Source organism: Nomascus leucogenys, chromosome 12, assembly GCF_006542625.1.
Source record: "Nomascus leucogenys isolate Asia chromosome 12, Asia_NLE_v1, whole genome shotgun sequence".
NCBI lineage: Eukaryota > Metazoa > Chordata > Mammalia > Primates > Hylobatidae > Nomascus > Nomascus leucogenys.
This window is the reverse complement of record NC_044392.1, coordinates 55,150,150-55,176,752: the sequence shown is the minus strand read 5'-3', so window position 1 is coordinate 55,176,752 and position 26,603 is coordinate 55,150,150. Positions and strand designations below refer to the sequence as shown.

Genomic DNA, 26,603 nt, shown 5'->3' with positions numbered 1-26,603 from the left:
CTCAAAAATTCATGTGTTGGAAACTTAATCCCCAATGGAGCAGTGTTGAATGGTGGAGACTTTAAGAGATGAATCTCCTATGAGTGGATTAAATGCCTTTATCCTGGAAGTGGATTAGTTATTGTTGAGTGAGTTCCTAATAAAAGGATGAGTTTGGCACCTTTCTTTCTTGCTCATGCATGCTCTCTTGCCCTTCTGCCTTCCAACATGGAATGACACAGCAAGAAGGCCCTCGCCAGACGTGGATCCCTCAACCTTGGACTTCCCAGCCTCCAGAAATATAAGAAATGAATCTCTGTTCTTTATAAATCACCCAGTCTCAGGTATTCTGCTATAGCTACACAAAATGGACTGAGACACGTATCATCTATAAATTAATCTGAGACATTAATAAAAATGTTAATCAGAGACATAACATTTCTCACTCTCTGGTTTATCACTGGGTGAGTACTAACATTCAATTTAGCTTCACTTTCATCCCTTCTACATATGTCCATCTTGTCCACAAAGTTAATAAGTATGAGACCCTTATAAAGATTAGATTATACCATTTGTCCTTCATTGAAACTACCTTAAAAAGAACTTAAAATACAACAACTCACCCTTCAATAGCTGGAGATCTGTCAGGACGAGAACTTCCTCGAGATCTGTATCTCCGACCCAATGGCAACCGTGGAGGTCTTGCTCCCCAGAAGTCAGTGTGAGTCTGGTGACCCCTTTCATTGGCTCTATTATCTTGGTCCAGTGGATTGCTACTTAGAAAGGGTCTAAAATCTTGAAAAAACATCGTGTGATCCAAATGGCCCCAAAGCTAGTAAAGACCAGAAATAAGTCACATGTTAGAAAAATCAATCAATAAACACCTGGATTGTTTACAGTTTTTTATATTACAAATGGCCACTGTGAATATTACTGTATGTCTTCTTCTCCAGAGGTACCAGAGTTTCTATATTTTTGGTCTGTAAAACTATTACATGATCTATACATCTTCAACTTTACTGGGTAACGACAAATTGTTTTCCAAACTGGTTGTAGCAATTTAAACACCCACCAAATGTTTAAGAGTTTCTACTGTGCCACATCCTGAAAAGCACTCGATATCACAGGACTTTTTTTAAAAAAAGTTTTTAACAATTGGTGAACAGAAAATGATTTTCCATTGTGGGGTTTTTGGTTTTGCTGTGTAAGAAAAATTACAAATGTTTAATTAAAATGCGTATGTTTCAGTCCTATGCCAAAAAGGAAATTTAATAGATCTGTGGTGAGTCTGAAGACTCCTTTTAGCATTTCTTACAGGGCAGGTCTATTAATAATGAAGTCCCCTCAGCTATTGTTTATCTGGGTATGTCATGATTTCTTCTTAATTCCTGAAGGATAGTTTTGCCAGATTTAGAATTCTTGGTTGGCAGGTCTGTCTTTCATCACTTTAAATATGTCATCCCACTGCCTTCTAGCCTCCATGGTTTCCGCTAAGAAATCAACAGAAATTCATCTTAAGATCCCTTATATGTTACAAGTTGCTTCTCTCTTGCTGCTTCCAAGATTCTCTCTTTATCTCTGGCTTTGGAAATTTTAATTATAATGTGTCTTGTATGGATGTCTTTGAGTTTATCCTTCTTGGCTGTTAGCTGAGCTTCTTGGATGTGTATATTCATGTCTTGTCAAATTTGAAATGGTTTTGGCAATTATTTCTTAAACATGTTTTCTGCACCTTTCTCCCTCTCCTTACCATGATACATATGTTGGTATCCCACACATCTCCTGGACTCTGTTCATTTTTCTTCAATCTTTTAAATGTGTGCTCTTCAAACTATATAATTTCAGTGGACCTATCTTCAAGTTTGCTGATTCTTCTGTCTGCTCATATCTTTTTTTGAGCTCCCCTAGTGAATTTTCATTTCAATTATTGTAACCTTCAGCTCCAAAATTTCTCTTTGCCTACTTTTAAAAATTTCTCTTTATTGATATTTTCTATTTGTGGAGACATTATTATCTTGAATTCCTTTAGTTCTTTGTCCATGGTGTCCTTTAGCTCTTTGAGTATACTTAAGACAGCTGAGTTAAAGTTTCTGTCTAGTAATTCTAGTATTAGTGCTTCCTCGGGGTAGTTTCTGTTCATTTCTTTTTTCTTGTGAATGAAGCATATTTTCTAGATTCTTCACATGCTTTGTAATTTTTTTTAAAAAAACTGAATATTTATAATGTGTAAAAAATAAAACAAAAACAAAAAGATATGGGTGCAGTGGTGTGTGCCTGTAATTCCAGCTACTCAGGAAGCTGAAGTGGAAGGATCGCTTGAGCCAACGAGTTGAAGATTAGCCTGAGCAACACAGCAAGACCACATTTCAAAACAAATAAACCAAAAAGAAAAAAAAAGAAACAAAAAAAGAAAAAGAAAAGTAAAATGCTCACCAGGTCTCTGCTGATTAGCTGTTGGGGCACTCCTTCAAAACTTAGCCAGGGCCTTTATAAATCTACCTTAATATTCACTTCCTGTTTGTGTTGAACCTAAAGACAAGCCAGAGGTGAAAGCTAATGGCCTTCTCAGGTCTTTTCTGAGCACGCATACTGCCCCGAGCTGTGCACTTGGATTTCTAGTTTCTCATCCACAATAGCTTTTCAAAGCTCCTATTCCTCCACAAAAACACTATACAGCTTTCCCTCTCAGGCTTTCCATATCTTATTGTTTGCCCTGTTTTTTTTTTTTTTTTTTGTGGTTTTTTTGTTTGTTTGTTTTTTGCCCCTGGTGGCAGTCCTTTGGGGAAAGGACAAAACAGAACACACAATCCCTTAGGAGGAAGAGTGTCCACTCTCTGGAATCAGGCACCAGCATGGGGAGCACAGGCTGTCATCTTCAAGACTGCAGCCATACCAGGAAGGGAGGTGAGGCTAGGGTAAGCTAAAATGCCACAAAGATCTCTTATCTTGTTTCAGTGCCCTTTCTTCTGGCGAAGTATTTGCTTGGCTGCTGTAAAGCTTTATCTTTCCAGAGTTCTGATAAGCTAAATTCTGACTTTTCTGTCAAGGTGTTTGGTGTTTCTACAGAGGGATGACCCCCAGAAGCCCTACTCTACCATTTTCGCTGACAGCATCCTGTCCTTGTGGTTTTAGTTTGCTTTCCCTGATACGAATATACCAATAAGGCTAAACATCTTGTCATGTAATATTTACCAGCCATTCATTTGTCTTCTCTTTCCCCCAGCCTTTTTTTTTTTTTGGTGTTTTAGAAATCCAGACATTTCGGCCAGGTGCGGTGGCTCACGCCTGTAATCCCAGCACTTTGGGAGGCCAAGGCGGGCGGATCACGAGGTCAGGAGATCGAGACCATCCTGGCTAATACGGTGAAACCCCGTCTCTACTAAAAATACAAAAAATTAGCCAAGTGAGGTGGCCGGCGCCTGTAGTCCCAGCTACGCGGGAGGCTGAGGCAGGAGAATGGCGTGAACCCGGGGGGGCGGAGCCTGCAGTGAGCCGAGATCGCGCCACTGCACTCCAGCCTGGGTGAAAGAGCGACACTCCTTCTCAAAAAAAAAAAAAAAAAGAAATCCAGACATTTCTCTGTTTTTTTTTCCTTTTTTTCCTTTTTGAAATGGAGTCTTGCTCTGTCGCCCAGGCTGGGGTGCAGTGGCACGATCTCGGCTCACTGCAACCTCCACCTCCTGGGTTCAAGCCATTCTCCTGCCTCAGCCTCCCGAGAAGCTGGGATTACAGGCATGTGACACCACGCCCGGCTCATTTTTTATATTTTCAGTAGAGATGGGGTTTCACCATGTTGGCCAGGCTGGTCTCGAACTCCTGACCTCAAGTGATCCGCCCACCTCGGCCTCCCAAAGCGCTGGGATTACAGGCGTGAGCCATGGTGCCCAGCCACATTTATTTCTTAAATTTAAAATTTCTTCTTGTTAAATCACACTGAGTTTACTTTTTCAGTACTCATCAGTTGTTTCAACTAAATCAGTTTTAAATCTCTATTCTTTCTCTTTTATGTCTTGTCTTGTTTCATGTCTTTTGTCCATTTTCATATTGAACTGACTTTCTAATTGCCTTAGTATCTTTTTTTAAAATTCTATATTTTAATAGTTAATTCCTGGTAACAGAAATGCAACCGATTTTTGTATATTGACCTTAGTATACAGAAAATTTGCTGAACTCTTAATAATTCTAATAATTTGTGTACATAGAAAACCCAAAAACAGGCTGGGCACAGTGGCTTATGCTTGTAATCCCAGCACTTTGGGAGGCCAAGGCAGGAGGATTGCTTGAGCCCAGGAGTTCAAGACCAGTCTGGGCAACATAGTGAGATCCTGTCTCTACAAAAAACTTGAACATTAGCTAAGTGTGGTAGCATGCACCCGATGTTCCAGCTACTCAGGAGGCTGAGTGGGGAGGATCACTTGAACCCAGGATCTTGAGCTCAAGCTCATGAGGTCGAGGTTACAGTGAGCTATACAGAACCCTAATTATATGCTATGTTTTTTCCTATACATACATACCTATGGTAAAGTTTAATTTATAACTTACAACTTAATTTATAACTTAGACATAGTAAGAAATTAACAACAATAATAAAACAGAACAGTTATAACAATATATAATAATAAAATTTTTGTGAATGTGGTCTTTTTTTTTTGAGACAAGGTCTCAACTCTGTCACTCAGGCTAGAGTGCAACGGCATGATCATGGTTCACTGCAGCCTCAATCTCCTAGGCTCAAGTGATCCTCCCACCTCAATCCCCCAAGTAGCTAGGACTACAGGGATGTACCATCACACTCAGCTAATTAAAAAAAAATTTCTTTTTAGAGATGAGGTCTAATTTTGTGGCTGGTCTCAAACATCTGGCTTAAAGTAATCCTCCTGCCTCAGCCTCCCAAAGTACTGGAATTGAACCATGAGTCTCTGTGCCCCACTTTAAAATATCTTATTATAGCCGGGCGTAGTAGCTCAAGCCTATAATCCAGCACTTTGAGAGGCTAAGGCGGGGGGGGGGGGGGGAGGGGGGCGTGGTCACTGAGGCCAGGAGTTCGAGACCAGCCTGGCCAACGTGGTGAAACCTTGTCTCTACTAAAAAAATAAAAAAATTAGCCAGGCATGGTGGCATACGCCTGTAGTCCCAGCTACTCAGGAGGCTGAGGCATGAGAATCGCTCAAACCCAGGAGGCGGATGTTGCAGTGAGCCGAGATCACTCCATGGCACTTCAGCCTGGGCAACAGAGCAAGACCCTGTCTCAAAAAAATTAAAATAAAAATAAATAAAATATCTTATTGTAGTATACTCACCTGTTTTCAGGCCATGGTTGACCACAGGGTAAGGGGGGGGGGGGCTACTGTACCAATTTAGACTCCTACCAGAGTATAAAAGCTTACATTTACCCCTACTCTGACCAACTTTTTTTTTTTTTTTTTTTTTTTGAGAAGGAGTCTCGCTCTGTCACCCAGGCTGGAGTGCAGTGGCACCATCTTGGCTCACTGCATACTCCGCCTCCCAGGTTCAAGCCATTCTGCTGCCTCAGCCTCCAGAGTAGCTGGGATTACAGGTGTCTGCCACCATGCCCGACAAATTTTTGTATTTTCAGTAGAGATAGGGTTTCACCACGTTGGCCAGACTGGTCTTGAACTCCTGACCTCAGGAGATCCACCTGCCTCGGCCTCCCAGAATGCTGCAATTACAGGCATGAGCCACTGCACCCGGCCTGACCAACATTTTTAAAAAGTTTTAAAAATTCTAATATATAAGCTGAAGAACAAAAAGTAATGTGCAGAGTAAAAACATCAATTAGATTTCTAGGCCAGGCACAGTGGCTCACATCTGTAATCCCAGCACTTTGGGAGGCTGAGGCGGGTGGATCACCTGAGGTGAGGAGTTCAAGACCAGCCTAGCACGGTGAAACCCTGTCTCTACTAAAAATACAAAAAGGTAGCTGGGCGTGGTGGAGCATGCCTGCAATCCCAGCTACTTGGGAAGCTGAGGCAGGACAATTGCTTGAACCCAGGAGGCAGAGGTTGCAGTGAGCCAAGATCGCGCCATTGCACTCCAGCCTGGGCAACAAGAGTGAAACTGTCTCCAAACAAAAAGATTTCTCTAAATACTGGTGACGTAAAACACCTTTTCATTTTAACTGCCATTTGCGCTTCTTATCAAATCTGCCTTATTTTCCTTTACTTTCTAGTTATAGTCTTCATCTATTAGAGATCACTGGTTTCTAGTATGAAAAATGGTCTAGAACACAAGAATTCTCTTGACCCAAAATTCCAAAGTAAACGTGACATTTAAAACCTAAAACTATACTTGTCTTCAATAAGTGAAAAAGTACGAGCGGACTCTTCCATGTTCTCAATCATCTATCTCACTAAGGTGAATTACAAGAAGAAATCTATGATTCCCTTACTATATACAATTCCACACATTTGCTCACAGAAAACAACGCTCAAAGTAACCATTAGTTTCATTATAATATAAAAATGAAATATTTAAAATCTTGACTGGAAGAAAAGTCAAGCACCAAGTTCATAATAATCTGCTTTGATATTAACATACTTTAGATGACTATAAATTGTTACCGTACCTAATAATATATAAAATTTCTAAAGGATCCATGCTTAAAAACAGCTTCAACATCAGCATGAGGCATTTTTCTACTAGTATACAAAGTGCAAATTAGTGCAAATTAATAGTAACAGTCAATGTATTGTGGCCTATTTTAATCTCAAAATAATAGTGTACCCTGACCAAAGAACACGGGATAGAAAAGCACACCTCACAAATTTATACCAAATCAGCACTAAGGATAAAAATAGCTTCAGGTCATTTGTCTCTGAGTAGACTTAGATAAGCATAAAAGAAAAAAAAATAGCTCATATAACAAAACTGGGTATTCAGGACACAGCTTACATAAGTAAAAACTAATAGAGAACACTATCACAGAGTTTTGCTAAAACAGTCTAAAGAATCACAGAGACAGTTTGACAAGTTTTGCCTTGAAAAACTGAAGACATTACTCTGAATATAAGTACAACGACAATATTTCTGAAAATATTTGGGGTGAACTATTTACACATTCAAAATAAAAAACAGGATGGACAATATATTCCATTTAGCAGAACTTGCTCAACACTAACCATGATCACATCAGCACTTCTTAAAATATTATGGCCTGTTCCTCAATGAGTTAAACAGTTACCATATGACCCAGCAATTTCACTCCTAGTTATATAACCAATAAAATTAAAAACATATGATCACACAAAAACTTGTACAAAAATATTTACAGCAGCATTATTATTCATAACAGGCAAAAAGTGTAAACAACCTAAATGTCCATCAACTGATGAAGAATAAATAAAATGTGGAATATCCATACAATGTAGTATTATGCAGCCATAAAAATGAAGTACTGATACATGCTACAGCATGGATGAACCTTGAAAACAGTATTCTAAGTAGAAAAGAGTCAGTCACAAAGGTTCACATATTGCATGATTTCATTTATAACAAATATCCTCTATAGGCAAATCCATAGAGACAGAAAATAGATTAGTGGTTGCCTAGGGCTGAGAGAACTGTGGAGAAATACGTAGTGACTACTAATGTGTATGGGGATTCTTTTGGGGATGATGAAAAAGTTCTAAATCAGTGGTAATGGTTGTACAACTCTGTGAATATACTAAAACCACTTAGCTGTACACTTTAACAGGGTGAATTACACAGTATATGAATTATATCTCAAAAAATAATAGTAGAGTCTATAAAGATGAGTCAATTAAGGGTAAATAATTTTATAATTATTAACCTTAGAAATGTAATCTCAAAAAAGTTCACAGGCGATTTTGTGAAAACATTAAATCAAAGTAAGGAAGATACTCATCACCCCAAAATGTTTCCTCCTGTGCCTTTGTAATCCTTCCCTCCTGCCCCTTCCCATCTCCAAGCAACCCCGATCTTTCTGTGGTTTGCATTTTCTAGAATTTTATGTAAAGGGCATCATATTGTATGTACTCTTCAACAGAGGAATGATGTAGCTGATTAGTGAATAGCAAAATCTAATCTCTAATGATTTCGCATTTCTCCAGCAAGTGGAGTTCATGTATTAGGAAGTTGCACAAATGCAAAATAAGTTGTTCTGATTATGTGTGCCTGCTTTGCAGCCTCTAATTCTCAGGTAGGTCATCCTGTATAAACTTAGGATGTCCATTTGGCCACAATTCAACTTTGTGTTCCAATTCAGCTGAATAAAAATTAAATTTTTATATCCATCTGTCTGGTGTTCTATGTTTTATTTCTCAGTATGTTCTAGACTCAGGTAGAGGAAGTATGATCGATGATCAACCATCACATATAACTAGACATGCCTAACACAGGATAATAGTTTAATAAATATAATGTAGCCATTAAAGAATATGAAGTCCCAAATTTTTTTTTTTTTTTTTTTTTTTGAGACAGGGTCTCACTCTGACACCCAGGCTGGGGTGCAGTGGCACGATCTCAGCTCACTGCAACCTCTGCCTCCCAGGCTCAAGAGATTCTCCCACCTCCGCTTCTCGAGTAGCTGGGACTACAGGCATATGCCACTACACCTGGCTAACTTTTTATTTTTATTTTTGTAGAGACAGGGTTTTACCATGTTGCCCAGGCTGGTCTTGAACTCCTGGGCTCAAACGATCCGCCTGCCTCTGCCCTCCCCAAGTGCTAGGATTACAGGCGTGAGCCACCACGTCCAGCTATAATTCTAATAACTATAGAGAGACAAGTAAAAGGTTTATGACATAATACCAAGTAAATTTTTAGAGGCAGAAATACAATATACTCTTTTGACAGCAACTCTAAACAGTTTTGAGGTATGCACATGAGAAATGAGAAGTATTTTGCTAAAAAATGCATAAAGCTATAATCCAGTAATGAGAATATGGGATATTTCTTATTTATTTATTTATTTATTTATTTATTTATTTATTTATTTATGGAGTCTCGCTCTGTTGCTCAGGCTAGCATGCAGCGGCAAAATCTCAGCCCACTGCAACCTCCGCCTCCCGGGTTCAAGCGATTCTCCTGCCTCAGCCTCTTGAATAGCTAGGATTACAGGCGCCTGCCACCACACCCGGCTAATTTTTGTATTTTTAGTAAAGATAGGGTTTCATCACATTGGACAGGCTGGTCTGGAACTCCTGACCTCAAGTGATCTGCATGACCGGCCAATATTTCTCATTTTTAAAAAAGCTTAGGCCCAGGCACGGTGGCTCATGCCTGTAATCCCAGCACTCTGGGAGGCCAAGACGAGAGGATGACCTCAGGTCAGGAGTTCCAGACCAGCCTGGCCAACGTGGTAAAACCCCATCTCTACTAAAAATACAAAAATTAGCCAGGTTTGGTGGCAGGGGCCTGTAATCCAAGCTACTCGGGAGGCTGGGGTGAGAGAATCACTCGAACCCAGGAGGTGGAGGTTGCAGTAAGCCGAGATCGTGCCACTGCACTCCAGCCTGGGCAACAGAGCAAGACTCCGTCTCAAACAAACAAACAAACAAAAAGCTTAAGGTTGTTATTTTTCAGTAACTATGGCTTACGACAAAATCTGAAAGGAAATGTATGGAAAAGGGAGCTTTTAGAATAGTGAAACGCGGCCAGTCGCGGTGGCTCACGCCTGTAATCCCAGCACTTTGGGAGACCAAGGCAGGCGGATCACGAGGTCAGGAGATCGAGACCATCCTGGCTAACACAGTGAAACCCCGTCTCTACTAAAAATACAAAAAATTAGCCAGGCGTGGTGGCACGTGCATGTGGTCCCAGCTACTCAGGAGGCTGAGGCAGGATAATCGCTTGAACCCAGAAGGCAGAGGTTGCAGTGAGCCGAGATTGCGCCACTGCACTCCAGCCTGGGCAACAGAGTGAGACTCCGTCTAAAAAAAAAAAAAATAGTGAAACTCAAGATACATATTTTTAAATTTTTTACTGCCACTATAATGCTGCTTATGTAACAAAAACAAATTTTATTTAAATACATATAAATCAGACAGCTCAGAGCACCCTGCCCTCTTGTGCATACCTGAGAGCTCTTTTTTCCAGAAAGCCATGTATCTTATTTTCTCCTAATCTGAAGCAGCAGCCAGAGCCACTCTTGCACTGAAGCAATCCATTCAGGTAAGCTGAGACTCTAAGATCAGATGACCCACTGGCACCAGGTCATGGTCAGAAGTTTGCAAGTAATCAATGAAACCCTCAGGTAGCTATGGGGCTCACTTTCTAGATTACCACCAGGAAGCTTAGTATAGCAATGTCTTCTCTCTACAAACTGCTAGCAACATTTTCAGATTCACTCTCCACCAGCCCTCACACATTATTCAAACACTGCTCCCATGTAACTGGCAACCCTCCCCTACTTTCTCTCTGTCCTATTAGTCTCTTATCTCCCATCTCAGTCTCATCTTTTAAAAAAAATGTCAATACTGATTTTGTCAGAAATTTTCCTGGAATAAACCTCTTCTAATATAGACAGTATTTTAAGAATTCAGCTATTAGTAAATGTTACTTATAGAAAATAACCACTTGATTGTACAAGCAGCTCCAGCTAAAGAAAAATAGAGCAAAACTGAGCATAAGTCTTTGCTGAAATTACCAACTAAAGCAGGGAAAAGAAAAACAACTTTAGTTTCTATATATAATTTTATTTCTAAGTTTTGCCTTCAGGGACATGAGCATAAAACCTTATAGCTTATGAATACTATTTTGAAATAATTTTCACATCTTTGCTTATCTAAATTCCACCTACTCTTCAAGGCTCCAGTGCAAGTTTTACCTTCACTATGAAGTCTTAATAATGGCTAAAATGTATCAAGCACTCACTAGATGGCAGGCACATTGCGGTCTACACACCTAGCATGTATTAACTCATTTAATCCTCATAACATCCCTATGAGGAAAGGATGATTATTTCCCAATTTACAGACAAGGAAACAAGAGAGGCACTGAGAGATTCTAAATAACTTTGCCCAGGTTACACAGCCAATAAGTGGCAGACACAGGATTTGAGCTCAGGCAATCTGGTTCCAGAGGCTGTGTTCTTAATCACTGTTATATGACCTCTCCTCAAGACCCTGGCCCACCTTTTCTCTTCCTTCTACTATACTTGTTACATATACCCTAGAATAAATTTATTATACTCTGTACACTTTTTCCTTTTTTTTTTTTTTTTTTTTTTTTTTTTGAGACAGTTTTGCTCTTATTGCCCAGGCTGGAGTGCAGTGGTGCAATCTCCGCTCACTGCAACCTCCACTTTCTGGGTTCAAGCGATTCTCCTGCCTCCGCCTCCCAAGTAGCTGGAATTACCAGCGCCCACCACCACGCCTGGCTAATTTTTTATATTTTTTAGTAGAGATGGGGTTTCACCATGTTGGCCAGGCTGTTCTCGAACTCCCAACCTCCTGTGATCCACCTGCCTCGGCCTCCCAAAGTGCTGGGATTACAGGCGTGAGCCACCACGCCCAGCCTTCCTTGTTTTCTTAAGTGTTTGCACTTGCTCCACAACAAAATTTTAAGTTCCTTTCAGGCAAGGCAACTGTGACATTTACTTCCTGCCCCTATTTCTAGGAGAGTGCTATGTATGAAACATTCAGTATATACTTTCAGCCAGGCACAGTGACACCTGCCTGTAATCCCAGCTACTAGGGAACCTGAGGTGGGAGGATCACTTAAGCTCAGAAGTTCGAGTCCAGCCTGGGCAACATAGTAAGGCCCCATCTCTTAAACACACACACACACACACACACACACACACACACTTCTTAGCTAATTTATTAAAAATCCCTGGCAACCAACCAACCTTCCTTCCTTCCTTCTTTCTTTCTTTTTCTTTTCTTCCCTCTGTGACCCAGGCTGGAGTACACTCGGCTCGCTGCAAACTCCCTGCATCCGGCTCCCGCGATTTTCCTGCCCCTGGGATTGCCGGCACGCGCCACCACCCCTCCCTGGTTATTCTCCTTTGGCTGGAGGCGTGGTTTCGCCATGTCGGCCAGGCTGGTCTCCAGCTCCTGACCTCCACTGGTCTGCCCGCCTCGGCCTCCCGAGGTGCTGGGACTGCAGACGGAGGCTCGCTCACTCGGTGCTCGGTGTTGCCCGGGCTGGAGTGCGGTGGCGTGGTCTTGGCTCGCTGCAGCCTCCGCCTCCCAGCCGCCTGCCTTGGCCTCCCAGGGTGCTGGGATTGCTGCCTCTGCCCGGCCGACGCCCTGTCTGGGAGGTGGGGAGCGTCTCTGCCTGGCCGCCCATCGTCTGGGTTATGAGGAGCTCCTCTGCCCGGCCGCCCCGTCTGGGAGGTGAGGAGCGCCTCTGCCCAGCCGCCACTCCGTCAGGAAGTGAGGAACGTCTCTGCCTGGCCGCCCATCGTCTGGGATGTGAGGAGCGCCTCTGCTAGGCCGCCCACCGTCTGGGAAGTGAGGAGCGCCTGTGCCCGGCCACCCCGTCTGGGAAGTGAGGAGTGCCTCTGCCCGGCTGCTCCGTCTGGGAAGAAGTGAGGAGCGCCTCTGCCCGGCCACCCCATCTGGGAATGAGGAGCGCCTCTGCCCGGCCGCACCTTCTGGGATGTGAGGAGCGCCTCTGCCCGGCCGCCCCGTCTGGGAAGTGAGGAGCGCCTCTGCCCGGCCGCCCCTTCTGGGATGTGAGGAGCGCCTCTGCCCGGCCGCCCCGTCTGGGAAGTGAGGAGCGCCTCTGCCCGGCCGCCCCGTCTGGGAAGTGAGGAGCGCCTCTGCCCGGCCGCTCCGTCTGGGAGGTCTACCACAGAGGCCAGAAGCAATGTGGGGGCTGAACGTGGTGGCTCACGCCTGTAGTCCCAGTACTCTGGGAGGCCGAGGCGGGTTGATCACTTGAGGCTAGGAGTTCGAGACCAGCCTGGCCAACATGGCGAAACATATGAAAAATACAACTGACAAACCAACCAAGTGACAACAAAACAGGTCTACCCTGGAGTCATACTCTAATTTTTTCTATTTTCCTCCCTTTCTGATCCTTTATTCCACTTTCTTTTTCTTCCTCTTCCTTCTCCTTCTTCTTTGTCAAATAGAGGATTGAATTATTATCATTGATCCATACAAAGTCCCTCTCTCATTTATTTTCTTTAACTCCCACCCCCCATTTCTATTCCCCGTCTTCCCATGTGCAACCTTCCTAATATGTTTGATATGCATCTTTTTGTTTGTATGTACTTTTAGAAAATGTTTATTGTTTTGTGTGCAAAAATAAAAAAAATAAAAAAATAAAAATCCCTGGCAACATCTAAAGAACACGAAGTTACAAGCTATGAATCAGCAAAATTACTTTAACCCCTGATAACTCATGCCATCAGTGTCGGATTTAGCATTACTAAAGTTAGGAAACTGACTACATATATTTATTTTTCTTCTTACTCAGTGCATCTCTTCCTGGTGAGTCACACCTACAAAATTGGCAGACCAATCTATTTCCATTACCTAAAAAAGAACACTAAAGAAAAATCAAATGAAATTTCTTCTTCTGCACATGCATAATCAGTAAGTGACAATCTGTGTTATCACAAATAGCACACACAAGGGGAAAGAACACTGAAATCATAAAGGCTTCCAGGACTGGCAAACAGAATACATTTTATTTTTTTGAGATGGAGTCTCGCTCTGTCACCCAGACTGGAGTGCAGTGGTGCGATCTCGACTCACTGCAACCTCTGCCTCTCGGGTTCAAGTGATTCTCGTGTCTCAGCCTCCCATGTAGCTAGGATTACAGGCGCATGCCACCATGCCCAGCTAATTTATTGTATTTTTAGTAGAGATGGGGTTTCACCATGTTGGCTAGGCTGGTCTCAAACTCCAGACCTCAGGTGATCTGCTCACCTCGGCCTCCCAAAGTGTTGGGATTACAGGCGTGAGCCACTGTGCCTGGCCCAGAATACATATTAAATAATGTTTTTCAATCCATTAAAATGGGAAAATAAAAATGCAAGTTCAAAACATGATCTGTCTGGAATCACTCTAATCAACCTGGGCAGTTCAGAGTTAACCAAAACTCTTAATACTGGATATTAACAAGTAGCACAGACCATAAGCAGAAAAACCACCCTAAATAGAACAGGACCATTACCCAGACAATGTTGATAAATCTAACAACATCAAAATGTGGGGGCTACAGGTTTCAAAATAATTTTCAAATAATAAGGGAGAGAAGCTTAGGGTTTTACAGGCTTCTTATTAAATATCACTTTTCAAATATACTACTAGTACAATTTCAATTTACATACAAAACAGTGAAATATTTTGCTATCTCTCTAGGCACTTCAGCTATCTCTGGAAAAGGTTAATGTGATCCTAAAACATAAAGAAGTCCTGATTATGAGATTTAACTTATTTCTTCCTTTTAGCATCTGTCAGCTTTCTAGAGCTGAACAAGTTGTATGGTAATATAGGGTACACATACAAACAAGCAAAAGAAAAACATCAGTGTTTTTTGTAGGCTGGCTGGTTTGTACCTTCTGGACTGTAGTCTCTAAATGATTAAAAACAAAGAGTATTAATGCCACTGAATTACACACTTTAAAAATAGTTACAATGGTTTCTTTAAAAAAAAAACAAACACAACTAAAGAGACTTTAGGTCAATGGACAAAGTGAAAACAGAAAATTACTCTGGATTTAATATAAAATGGTATTCAAGAATGAAGACTAATGCCCTATTTTCAAATCACAGTTAAGATTTGTTTTTCCCAAAAAATATGGACGCCACGTTATAAGAAGATATAAAATTATTTACAGAACCCATCTTGGGATCTGAAAGGCAAGTAAACATCCTTAATCTACACCAAACTACTGTGTTGACTAGAGGTAGGCCCTGGAAACCGGTACCTCTGTACAAGGTTGAAGACTATTTCATTGTGACTTCGACAACTCATCCTGGCCTGCACTTTACCTGGTTGTCACACCACTAAAGCAGAGTCGGCAACACTGTTATTTCAAAAACAGCAAAAGCTTTTTATTCTCACACTGTATATACAATAACAAAGTAGAAAACAAGAATTAAAAACACTACCAGTTTAAAAGAATACAGTTTGAAGCTATTACTTTCTCCTAATCAACGGTTTATCAAAGGTAACAGGCCCAAGCCCCAGCTACTGAAAACACAAATCTTCCCAAGGGTTACTATGGCCCACATTTTTTCTTATACATTCAGTTAAACTCTGATGTTTTGCCACACTGGATAGTATCTGCCATGATTTTAACAGCTAACCACTTCTTAAAGAATTCCCACAGCTAAAAGAAAACTTACCTCTGCAAAATGTGTTGTTGTGCTATTGTCTATCCGACTGCCGCCACCACCTAAAAAACTAAAGAGAAAAGGAATGAGTGGTGATTCTATTCCCAGGAACAAGCTTCCCTCCTAGAAGCTAAATATAGAATGGCATAATGAGAACAAAGCCCAATAAGGAAAAATAACTCATCCCAACACAACACCTATTAAAGGAAATTATGAATAACTGGCACGTGAATTAATCTGTGAACAGTATCATAAACCACAAAATCAAGTGGTTTTCAAGGCTAAATCCAGTGAAAAATTGGAGAAGCCACCATAGAGAAGGAAGAAGGACCCACAGGCAGCAATGCAATTCAGATTTGACCTATCAAAAGAAAAATATTTATCCTCAAGAACGCTAACAAAACAAAATGTTTCACTAAAAAACCATTCAACCACCAGATGAACACAACATTTGAGGCTACAATAGTCAGTATTTCTTAGGAATGATTAAATGTAATAACGTAAGGGGCCTGGTACTGTATTTAAAACATTATAAAAGGATTCAATAAATATTTCTCCCCCTACCCACCTTTCAGGACCCATCTCAAATGCTACCTCCTCCATCAAGCCTTTCTGAACTCACCAACCAAATAAGACTCTTCCACACCCTTCTGCACTCTCACTTTGATTCTAAAACCTACCTTGTACTATAAATATCTAGGATTTGCCACATCCATTTCAACCCATTTCCCTCCTTCATTAATATAAATTCAGAAGGCAAAGACTGCAATTTATTAATGCCTCAAATACATGTAGAGTGTTTAAGTGTCAGACATTACACAATACTATCACCTTTAAAAATCCTGCAATGTCAATAACCTATATTGATACTCAAAAGTTGTTGAATTAATCACATGTGAAAATGATAAAATAACTATTCCCAAAGACCCTGAAGAGTGGAGAGAAATATTAAATCCCATTGTCCCCATGACATTTGCAAAGAACAAAGAAAACAAGCTAACACATCCGGGAAGGGGGGGATGGAAAGAATCACAGGAACTGCTGGATACCACTTTTACTTCAAGAGACACACTTAAGCACACAAACATACAAACACCCCAATGATAAGTTCACAAACTACTAAAAATAGTTTTCATTTGTAGGATTACAATACCAATCCAGGCATTGTGCTGAGCTCACTGAGGAAACAAACACACCCTAGTTAGTCTGAAACCAAAAGTGAAAAAGCAAAGCTAATGCCATTCTTTATGCAACCATTCTCAAGCCTTATTCTCTGATAAGAAACCATTTAATACCTGTATTAATTTCAGAAAAACGCTTTTGTAAAAATCACTCCAAATGTATAACAAGCCCAAAAGTACTTGTACATCTATGCTAAATAAACAGCTAATTGAACTACCACATACCATAAAAAACTACGTTAAGTGGCTATGTATCCATTTGATTGCTCAAGCCCAGACAGGCTTCCAGGACTCTTCCTTCCTGCCTTTACTACACAGTTTCAGGGATTCAAACATCCTTGGTAATTGAAACCGCAACTCTTATCTTCTGGTGTTCTGCTCTCCCTGAAGCTACCTCACCGTTCCCTTTCCTTAAAATTCCTTTAAAGAATAATAGAGCTAATCATAGAGAAGGGATAATAAAAACCACCACATTGTTCTGAGAAATGTTACAAAGCTTAAGAAAACTTACAAGGTGCTCCTCTACATGGAAGTTGAAGAGCAGATGGAGCCCATTATCTAATATTTACATGCAAGGCCCTCCTCTTACTGGTTTTTACCCTTCCACTACTTACCACTGCAATTGCTAAGTATTTAAATCAGCAAATGTTTATGAACTTTATAGAAGGAAATATCATACTGCCTCTAAGACAAGGATTCTAAGAAAAAGATTTCTTCTTTCATTTAAAACACTAATCTCTTTCAAACCACAGTCTGTGTATTTGAGTAAACTGCTACCAATAGCACCTATATAAGACAACCTTTGATCTACAAAGACACATAAAAGAATTAAGAACAAAGGCCACAGAATCCACAGTTCCCTGCTAGACAAAGATTCATCCTACAGTTAATCATTCTCATTTATAACTGTATTTGCATAAAAGTACTAGCTGCCTAAAGAAACCAGGGTTACTACTTGAAAACTTGGCAAAAAATAAGCCCATTAATTGCTTCCCCACAACCAATATATCTTTTATTTAGCACATGCAGAGCATGAGTGCCTGAAATAAGTATTTGATGCAATTATAATGGCACAAACAAAAAGCTATTTCAAGTTAGCATGCCATCCACACAAAATTGCTAATTTTGCAGTCATGCTCATCTTACACGTTTAGTGTTGGTATTGTACTATTTAAAACCAAGACGAAATTTAACTGTATCAAAATAGATCCCATGCCACATATTGCCCCAGAAGCTCCAGCTTATTTACACATATAATCACCAATCATTAGTAAAGTAAAACTAATAGTACATACTGTAAAATGTGTAGTTTTTCCTGGTTGTGGAAGGGACCTTCAACTTTAGATTCTGCCAACAGTAACAGTAAAGGAATTACCTACTGCCATTAAAATCCCCAAAGTCACTCCAAAATTAAGATGCTTCAGATTACAGATTCTTTTTGACCAGTCGGTACTTCTCCAATTTTCAGATGAATGTTTAACCAAATAGCCCCAAAAGAACAAATGTGCCACTGTGTTTAGCCAAAAGAGGCCATCCTATCAATGCTATTCTAAAATTTATTAAAATTTTAAGTTAGGCCAGGTGCAGTGGCTCACACCTGTAATCCCAACACTTTGGGAGGCCGAGACGGGTGGATCACGAGGTCAGGACTTCAAGACCAGCCTGGTAAACATGGTGAAACCCCATCTCTACTAAAAATACAAAAATTAGCCAAGAGTGGTGGTGCACGCCTGTAATCCCAGCTACTTGGGAGCCTGAGGCAGGAGAATCACTTGAACCTGGGAGGCAGAGATTGCAGTGAGCCAAGATGGTGCCATTGCACTCCAGCCTGGGCAATAGAGTGAGACTCTGTCTCAAAAAAAAAAAAAAAAAAATTTAGGTTGGGCACGGTGGCTCATGCCTGTAATCCCAGCACTTTGAGAAGCCAAGGCAGGCGGATCACTTGGGGCCAGGAGTTCGAGACCAGCCTGACCAACACGGCAAAACCCGTCTCTATTAAAAATACACAAAAATTAGCAGGGCATAGTGGCGGACACCTGTAGTCCCAGCTACTGGGCAAGCTGAGGTCCAAGAATCGTTTGAACCTGGGAGGCAGAGGTTGCAGTGAGCCGAGATTGAACCACTGCACTCCAGCCTGGCAACAGAGCAAGACTCTGTCTCAAAAAAAAAAAAAGAAAAAAGATTTTATAGTTTTGTTCACATAAACAAAAAAGGAATAGTAATAGTCACTTTGAGAAATATTTCCCCTTTTTATCAGCTGTATACCTTTATTAAGGCCAATAAGAACAAATTCCAAGCATTACAAACCCATATATTAATATTACACTGGAAAGATGGCCTAAGTTTGACAGCAATAATCTTTTCTTTTTTCTTTTTTTTGAGACACAGTTTCGTTCTTGTTGCCCAGGCTGGAGTCTTGGCTCACTGCAACCTCCACCTCCTGGTTTCAAGTGATTCTCCTGCCTCAGCCTCCCAAGTAGCTGGGATTACAGGCGCCCGCCACTACACCCCGCTAATTTTTATGCTTTTAATGGAGACGGGGTTTCACCATGTTGACCAGGCGGTCTCAAGCTCCTGACCTCAGGTGATCCACCCACCTCAGCCTCCCAAAGTGTTGGGATTACAGGCGTGAGCCACCACACTGGCCAAATAATCTTAATAAGAACAAGAGACTCAAGGCCTCCTCAAAGCAGAGTAACAATCGGTTTCCCTGGCTACAACAGCCTGTTTAACTGATTAGGTATCTTTGTCAGAAGTCACTCCCTAACCCGCCAAAGAGGTATAACAGCAGTTTACCCTCAGGCAGCAGAGTGGTCACTAAAAACCAACTAATAATCTAAGAGAAGCCCCAAGTCTCAGATAATAAATGAAAACTTACCAGATTTACTCTGACATGCGTACAGATGTACATGGAATGCCACATACAATCAGGAGCAGTGCGTATCACCACATCTGCTATGATATCACTTTCCAAATTTTCCCATTTTTCTTTATTTTTCCTCTCCCATTCTTCTGCCCTCTCTTGTGCAAGCTCATGCACTCACTGACTCTTTCTCTCTCTCTCTCACTCTCACTCTCTCTGTAGAGTGTAAGTTATAAAACAAATTCAACTTAGTCCATGCTGAGAGAAAATAGTTTTGATAATAGAATGTCTGATTTATTCATGAGCTTGTACAATACCTGGAATCATCTGTCACTTCTTCAATAAAGCCTGATTCACATCTGGGACATATATATTCCTATAAAAGAAAGGAAGAAACAAAACTTTTTCATTAGAAAGGTACGTGGTATCTGTAGTTTCAGAATAACATGCAGTATACAAGCTGAGGCTCTGAAATGTTGTATGTACTTGCTGACTCGAGTAGTTTTTTTTTTTCTTTTGTGAGACAGGGTCTCACTCTGTCACCCAGGCTGGACTGCAGTGGTATGATCATGGCTCACTGCAGCCTCGATCTCCCAGGCTCAAGAGATCCTCCTGCCTCAGCCTTCAGAGTAGCTAGGACCACAGGCACATGCCAACATACCTAATTTTTTTTATTTTTTGTAGAGGATGAGGTCTTGCTATGTTGCCCAAGCTGATCTCAAACTCCTGAACTGAAGTGATCTTCCTGCCTCAGCCTCCCAAAGTGCTGGAATTACAGGCATAAGCCACTGAGCCCAGCCTAGTTTTTTCTTTTTCTTTTTTTTGTTTTTTTGTTTTTGTTGCCCAGGCTGGAGTGCAATGGCATGATCTTGGCTCACAGCAACCTCTACCTCCTGGGTTCAAATGATTCTCCTGCCTCAGCCTCCCGAGTAGCTGGGATTACAGGCATGCGACAACACGCCTGGCTAATTTTGTGTTTTTAGGAGAGATGAGGTTTTTCCATGTTGGTCAGGCTAGTCTCGAACTGCCGACCTCAGCTGATCCACCTGCCTCAGTCTCCCAAAGTGCTGGGATTACAGGCATGAGCCACCATACCTGGCCTTTTTTTTTTTTTTTTTTTTTTTTTGAGATGGAGTCTCACTCTCTTGCCCAGGAGCTAGAGTGCAATGGTGTGATCTCAGCTCACTGCAACCTCTACCTCCTGGGTTTAAGTGATTCTCCTGCCTCAGCCTCCCAAGTAGCTGGGATTACAAGCCCCTTGCTAATTTTTGTATTTTTAATAGAGACGGGGTTTCACCATGTTGGTCAGGCTGGTCTCAAACTCCTGACCTCAGGTGATCCACCCACCTCGGCCTCCGAAAGTGCTGGGATTAAAGGCACGAGCCACCACGCCCAGTCCCGGCCTAGTTTTTTCTATTATACTCTGGCAAATATAGAATTCCATAAAATATTTGCAGAATTGCTTCCTAGCTACCTAAGTGGTTTCCACTGACAGCTGAAAGGTAGAGTGTCAAAGATTTTTTTATTTTAAAATTTAGGTTATTTATTTATTTATTTAGAGATGGAGTTTCGCTCTTGTTGCCCAGGCTGGAGTGCAATGGTGCGATCTTGGCTCACCACAACCTCCGCCTCCCGGGTTCAAGAGATTCTCCTGCCTCAGTCTCCCGAGTAGCTGGGATTACAGGCATGCAACATCACGCCCAGCTAATTTTGTATTTTTAGTAGAGACGGGGTTTCTCCATGTTGGTCAGGCTGGTCTCGAACTCCTGACCTCAGGCAATCCCCCTGCCTCAGCCTCCCAAAGTGCTGGGATTATAGGTGTGAGCCACTGCGCCTGGCATTTTTTTTTTTTTTTTTTTTTAAGACAGAGTTTCGCTCTTGCTGCCCAAGCTACAGTGCAATGGCACGGTCTTGGCTCACTGCAATCTCTGCCTCCCAGGTTCAAGCGATTCTCCTGCCTCAGCCTCCCAAGTAGCTGGGATTATACGCACCTGCCACCATGCCCAGCTATTTTATATTTTTAGTAGAGACGGGGTTTTACCATGTTGGTCAGGCTGGTCTCGAACTCCTGACCTCAGGTGATCTGCCTGCCTTGGCCTCCTAAAGTGGTGGGATTACAGGTGTGAGCCACCACGCCTGGCCTTTTTTTTTAATTAGAATGAATTCATCATCAAATTTTCTCTTCAAATCTAACAAAAAAGCTCCACTATATACATATCAACGCAGTAAAATATTATAGTAATCATGGGTATAGAAACTGCTACTTTTAGTCTGGGCGCGGTGGCTCACGCCTATAATCCTAACACTTTGGGAGGCCAAGGTGGGCGGATCACTTGAGGTCAGGAGCTGAAGACCACCCTTGCCAACATGGTGAAACTCCATCTCTACCAAAAATGTAAAATTAGCTGGGGTGTGGTGGCGTGTGCCTGTAGTCCCAGTTACTTGGGAGGCTGAGGCAGGAGAACTGCTTGAACCCAGGAGGCAGAGGTTGCAGTGAGCCCAGATAGGGCCGTTGCACTTCAGCCTGGGCGACAGATCGAGACTCTGTCTCAAAAAAAAAAAGAAAGAAACTGCTACTTTTTACTATGTAAAGAAAGAGACTGCTACTTTTTACTATGTACATACAAAAGGCATAAACTGGGCTGGGTGTGGTGGCTCATCCTGTAATCCCAGCACTTTTGGAGGCCAGGCGGGCAGATCACCTGAGGTCGGGAATTCAAGATCAGCCTGACCAGCATGGAGAAACCCCATCTCTACTTAAAAAAAAGAAAAAAAATTAGCCGTGGTGGCACATGCCTGTAATCCCAGCTACTCGGGAGGCTAAGGCAGGAGAATCGCTTGAACCCGGGAGGTGGAGGTTGGAGTGAGCCAAGATTGCACCATTGCACTCCCGCCTGGGCAACAAGAGTGAAACTCCATCTCAAGAAAAAAAAAAAGAAAAAGAGAGAGAGACACATAAACTGAATAACAGCATAAATCAATTTGTAGACTAGGAACAATGAGGCAGTACAATATTTCTATTCTATCTTGTTTATCAACGGTTCCAAATAAAACCTAACAATTCTCAAATACCCTACAGAAACGACAATTCAAATAACCGAAACAATTCTATTAAGTCAATTTCTATTTCCTTTAGTAATAAATCTTTCTTTTAAGTAATATCAAGCTTTGGGGATAAGAATACACTTTAGAGACTGCCTTATAATAATTTTTAAAGTATATTTTAACTACCTATTAAAATAGACCTGGGAAACACATTTAAACCTCATCTTAGACTCCAAAGGCATGGGAAAGACATTTTCAACCATTTTGTTTCTTTTTTATTTTTTATTTATTTATTTATTTATTTATTTATTTTTGAGACAGGATCTCACTCTGTTGCCCAGGCTGGCGTGCAGTGGCACAATTTTGGCTCACCGTAGCCTTGACCTCCAGGGCTCAGACAATCCTCCCGGCCTCAGCTGGGACCACAGGCACATTCCATGCCCAGCTATTTGTATTTTTGGTAGAGATACGGTCTTGCCACGTTGCCCTGGCTGGTCTGAAAGAACTCCTGAGCTCAAGCAATCTGCCCACCTTGGCCTCCCAAAGTGCTGGAATTACAGGCATGAGACACTGTGCCCAGTTCAACTATTTTCTTATGCCGTATAGTTTCTGAACCCTAAATTTTGTTTTACCTGAAGATGATGTAAGCTGTATTTGGCTCTTCAAAGAAAGACAGGATGGTAATTCAAACACTCCAATGCTTTTTTTCTAAAGATATGGGGTCTCATTCTGTCACCTAGACTGGAGTGCAGTGGCACAATCACGGCTCATGGCAGCCTCGAACTCCTGTGCTCAAGTGATCCTCCCAAAGTGCTGGGATTACAGGCATAACCCACCATGTCTGGCCCTCAAGTGCTTTTTTAAAAGAAAAAAAAAAAAATCCCTCATGTCAAAAAGATTAGTTTCTTGAGGAGACAGTCACATCAAGAAACAGCAAATTTAATACAATAATTGCTATAATAAATGAACACCAGAAACAGAAACAAATACAGAGTTTGCCTGGGGGGAACTAGGGAAAGCTCTGACTGAAACAGAGACCTAAAATATTTGTCCAGTGAAAAAGGAAATTCTAGGTTTAGGACATGATGATAGAAAACGGCATGCACAGAGGTTGGAAGGGATTGGTATGAATGTGGATATGCAGACAGGCAGATAGGGGCCAGAATGTAGAAAACTTTAGACAACTATTAATATCGACTTTACCTTGAGGATCAGAAACTCAACCTTTTTTCTCCACTACATACATGAAGGATGAGACACATTCGTAACGGGCATACTGTAAACTACTCCAGAAATGAAGTAATCTGGAGACCCCATAAATCCCTGAGTCCTCCTCTACTCCTTCATGCCCTACCCTCCCATAAAGCTGCAACTCCATCCCTTTCTCTCCCATTACGAAAATTTATCTGGTCAGGCGTGGTGGCTCACACCTATAATCCCAACACTTTGGGAGGCTGAGGCAGGAAGACTGCTAGAGCTCAGGAGTTTGAGATCAGCCTGGGCAACATAGTGAGACCCTGTCTCTACAAAAATTTAAAAATTAGCCAGGCATGGTGGCGCATGCCTGTAGTCCCAGCTACTTGGAGGCTGAGGCCAAAGGATCGCTTGAGCCCAGGAGGTTGAGGCTGCAGTGAGCTGTGATGGTGCAACTGCACTACAGTCTGGGTGACAGAGCGAGACCCTGTATCAAAAAATAATAATAATATATGCATATATATGAGTTTATCTGAACGCCAAATACAAATGAGACTGATTTTGGAAAGCTAACCTTATCTATTCTAATGTCTAAAATTAAATTCAAAAAAAGAGTCAATAGTAAAATGAAATCACAGTGTTAGACCCTCTTTCTTCTCTCTCCCTCTCTCACTCATTCCTGTTGCTTTAAATATCTCTATATGCCAACTCCCCCCAAATGTATATCTCTATCCCAGGCCAGTCTTCTGAATTCCAGATTCACTCACTCTTATATGTATGCTCTCTCACACGCTTTTTCTTACACACACACACACGCACACACACACACCCTCAAGAGGCGGCATACCACTTTGCTCATACTGAAACCCAGGGGTCATTCCTCATGCCTCTCTTTCACCTCCCACCACTAAGTCCTGGTACTCCAAACACAAACACATTTCCCAAATCTACATACTCCTTGTGCCGCTGCCGCTACCTTAACCCAAGCCAGCAGTGGCTCTGAGCACTAAATATCTTCCCTTCTTTGTTTTGAGACGAAGTCTCGCTCTGTCACTCAGGCTGGAGTGCAGTGGCACAATCTTGGCTCACTGCAACCTCTGCCTCCTGGGTTCAAGCAATTCTCCCACCTCAGCCTCCAGAGTGGCTGGGATTACAGGCATGTGCCACCACACCCAGCTAATTTTTGTATTTTTAGTAGAGATGGTGTTTTGCCACGATGGCCAGGCTGGTCTCGAACTCCTGACCTCGAGTGATCCGCCTGCCTCAGCCTCCCAAAGTGCTGGAATTACAGGCGTGGGCCACCACGCCCAGCCTGAATATCTTCCCTCTTAAGTCGTGTCCTGCTTCTCTTTTAGTCCTTTCCAACCTGAAATCAAAAAAGAACCATCTTTTTTAAAGCATAAAACAGACCATGTCATTACCCAGCTTAAAATCTTTCAATTATTTACAAAAACACTTAAAATAAAATTAAGTTCTTTAACATGATTTACAAGGCTGGTCTGTGCTCAACTTGACAATCTCATTTTAGACTACCCACCCCTCCCCTCCTTCAGTGCGTTCCAGCCACATACTGGCCTTCTTCTGATTCTTTGAATTCATCAAGCCCACCACTGCCTAAAAGCTTCCTGTAACTAGAACACTATTTCCCTAACTTTCCGCATGGCAAGGGGCATCTAATCTATTTTTTTTTTTTTTTTTTTTTTTTGAGACAGAGTCTCACTCTGTCGCACAGGCTGGAGTACAGTGGTGCGATCTCCGATCGGGATCATGTGAAGTCCCCAATTCACATGGTCCCAGTCATAGTTCTGTGTCCGGCATTTATTCCTTCCCATGGGTTCTTGGTCTCACTGACTTCAAAAATGAAGCCGCGGACCCTCCCTGTGAGTGTTACACTTCTTAAAGATGGTGTGTCCTGGCCAGACGCGGTGGCTCACGCCTGTAATCCTAGCACGTTGGGAGGCCGAGGAGGGTGGATCACAAGGTCAGGAGATTGAGACTATCCTGGCTAACACGGTGAAACCCCGTCTCTACTAAAAATACAAAAAATTAGCCGTGCGTGGTGGCGGGCGCCTGTAGTCCCAGCTACTGGTAAGGCTGAGGCAGGAGAATGGTGTGAACCCGGGAGGCAGAGCTTGCAGTGAGCCGAGATCGCGCCACTCACTCCAGCCTAGGCGACAGAGCGAGACTCCATCTCAAAATAAAATAAAAAAAAAAGATGGTGTGTCCAGAGTTTGTTCCTTCTGATGTTCAGATGTGTCTGGAGTTTCTTAATTCTGGTTGGTTCGTGGTCTCGCTGACTTCAGGAGTGAAGCTGCAGACCTTCGCAGGGAGTGTTACAACTCTTAAAGGTGGCGCGTCCGGAATTGTTTGTTCCTCCCGGTGGGTTCATGGTCTTCAGGAATGCAGCTGACTTCAGGAATGAAGCCACAGACCCTCCAGGTGAGTGTTACAGCTCATAAAGGTAGTGCAGACCCAAAGAGTGAGCAGCATCAAGATTTACTGAGAAGAGCCAAAGAACAAAGCTTCCACAGCATAGAAGGGTACCCAAGCTGGCTGCCGCTGCTGGCTGGTGTAGCCAGCTTTTATTCTCTTATTTGTCCCCGCCCACGTCCTGCTTGATTGATCCATTTTACAGAGCGCTGATTGGTCCATTTTACAGAGTGCTGATTGGTACATTTTTACAGAGTGCTGATTAGTGTGTTTACAATCCTTTAGCTAGACACAGAGCACTGATTGGTGCATTTACAATGCTTTAGCTAGACACAAAAGTTCTCCAAGTCCCCACCCAATCCAGAAGCTCAGCTGGCTTCACCTCTCAGTTCTAGGAACCAGGCTGTCAACCACTACAGCTCCTTCACAGGAACATGACACTTAAGAGATATAAATCAAATTGTGGAAGTGCTCTATGGTTCTTCCTGTCGTTTGGAAGTGACAAGTACTCCTTCCATTTATAAGCAACAATAAAAGCTTTCTAAATAGTTACATTTTGATTTCAGGGAAGAAAAGCCAAAACTCTTCCCAAATGCTCTGCTAATTATTCTTGATAAAAGTAGCTAATTTCTT

General features: G+C 42.0%; 1 protein-coding gene across 1 annotated transcript in view; it reads right to left on the bottom strand.

Annotated features, from left to right (window-relative positions):
* The window catches only part of RNF115 (ring finger protein 115), a 93,476-nt gene that overhangs the window by 34,350 nt on the left and 32,523 nt on the right, over positions 1-26,603 (bottom strand). The window contains exons 2-4 of the mRNA XM_003268089.4: positions 19,619-19,677; positions 15,270-15,327; positions 603-811 (exon numbers count right to left, since the gene is read on the bottom strand). Coding sequence (XP_003268137.2) covers positions 603-811; positions 15,270-15,327; positions 19,619-19,677 — 326 coding nt within the window. The remainder of the gene's footprint in view (positions 1-602; positions 812-15,269; positions 15,328-19,618; positions 19,678-26,603) is intronic.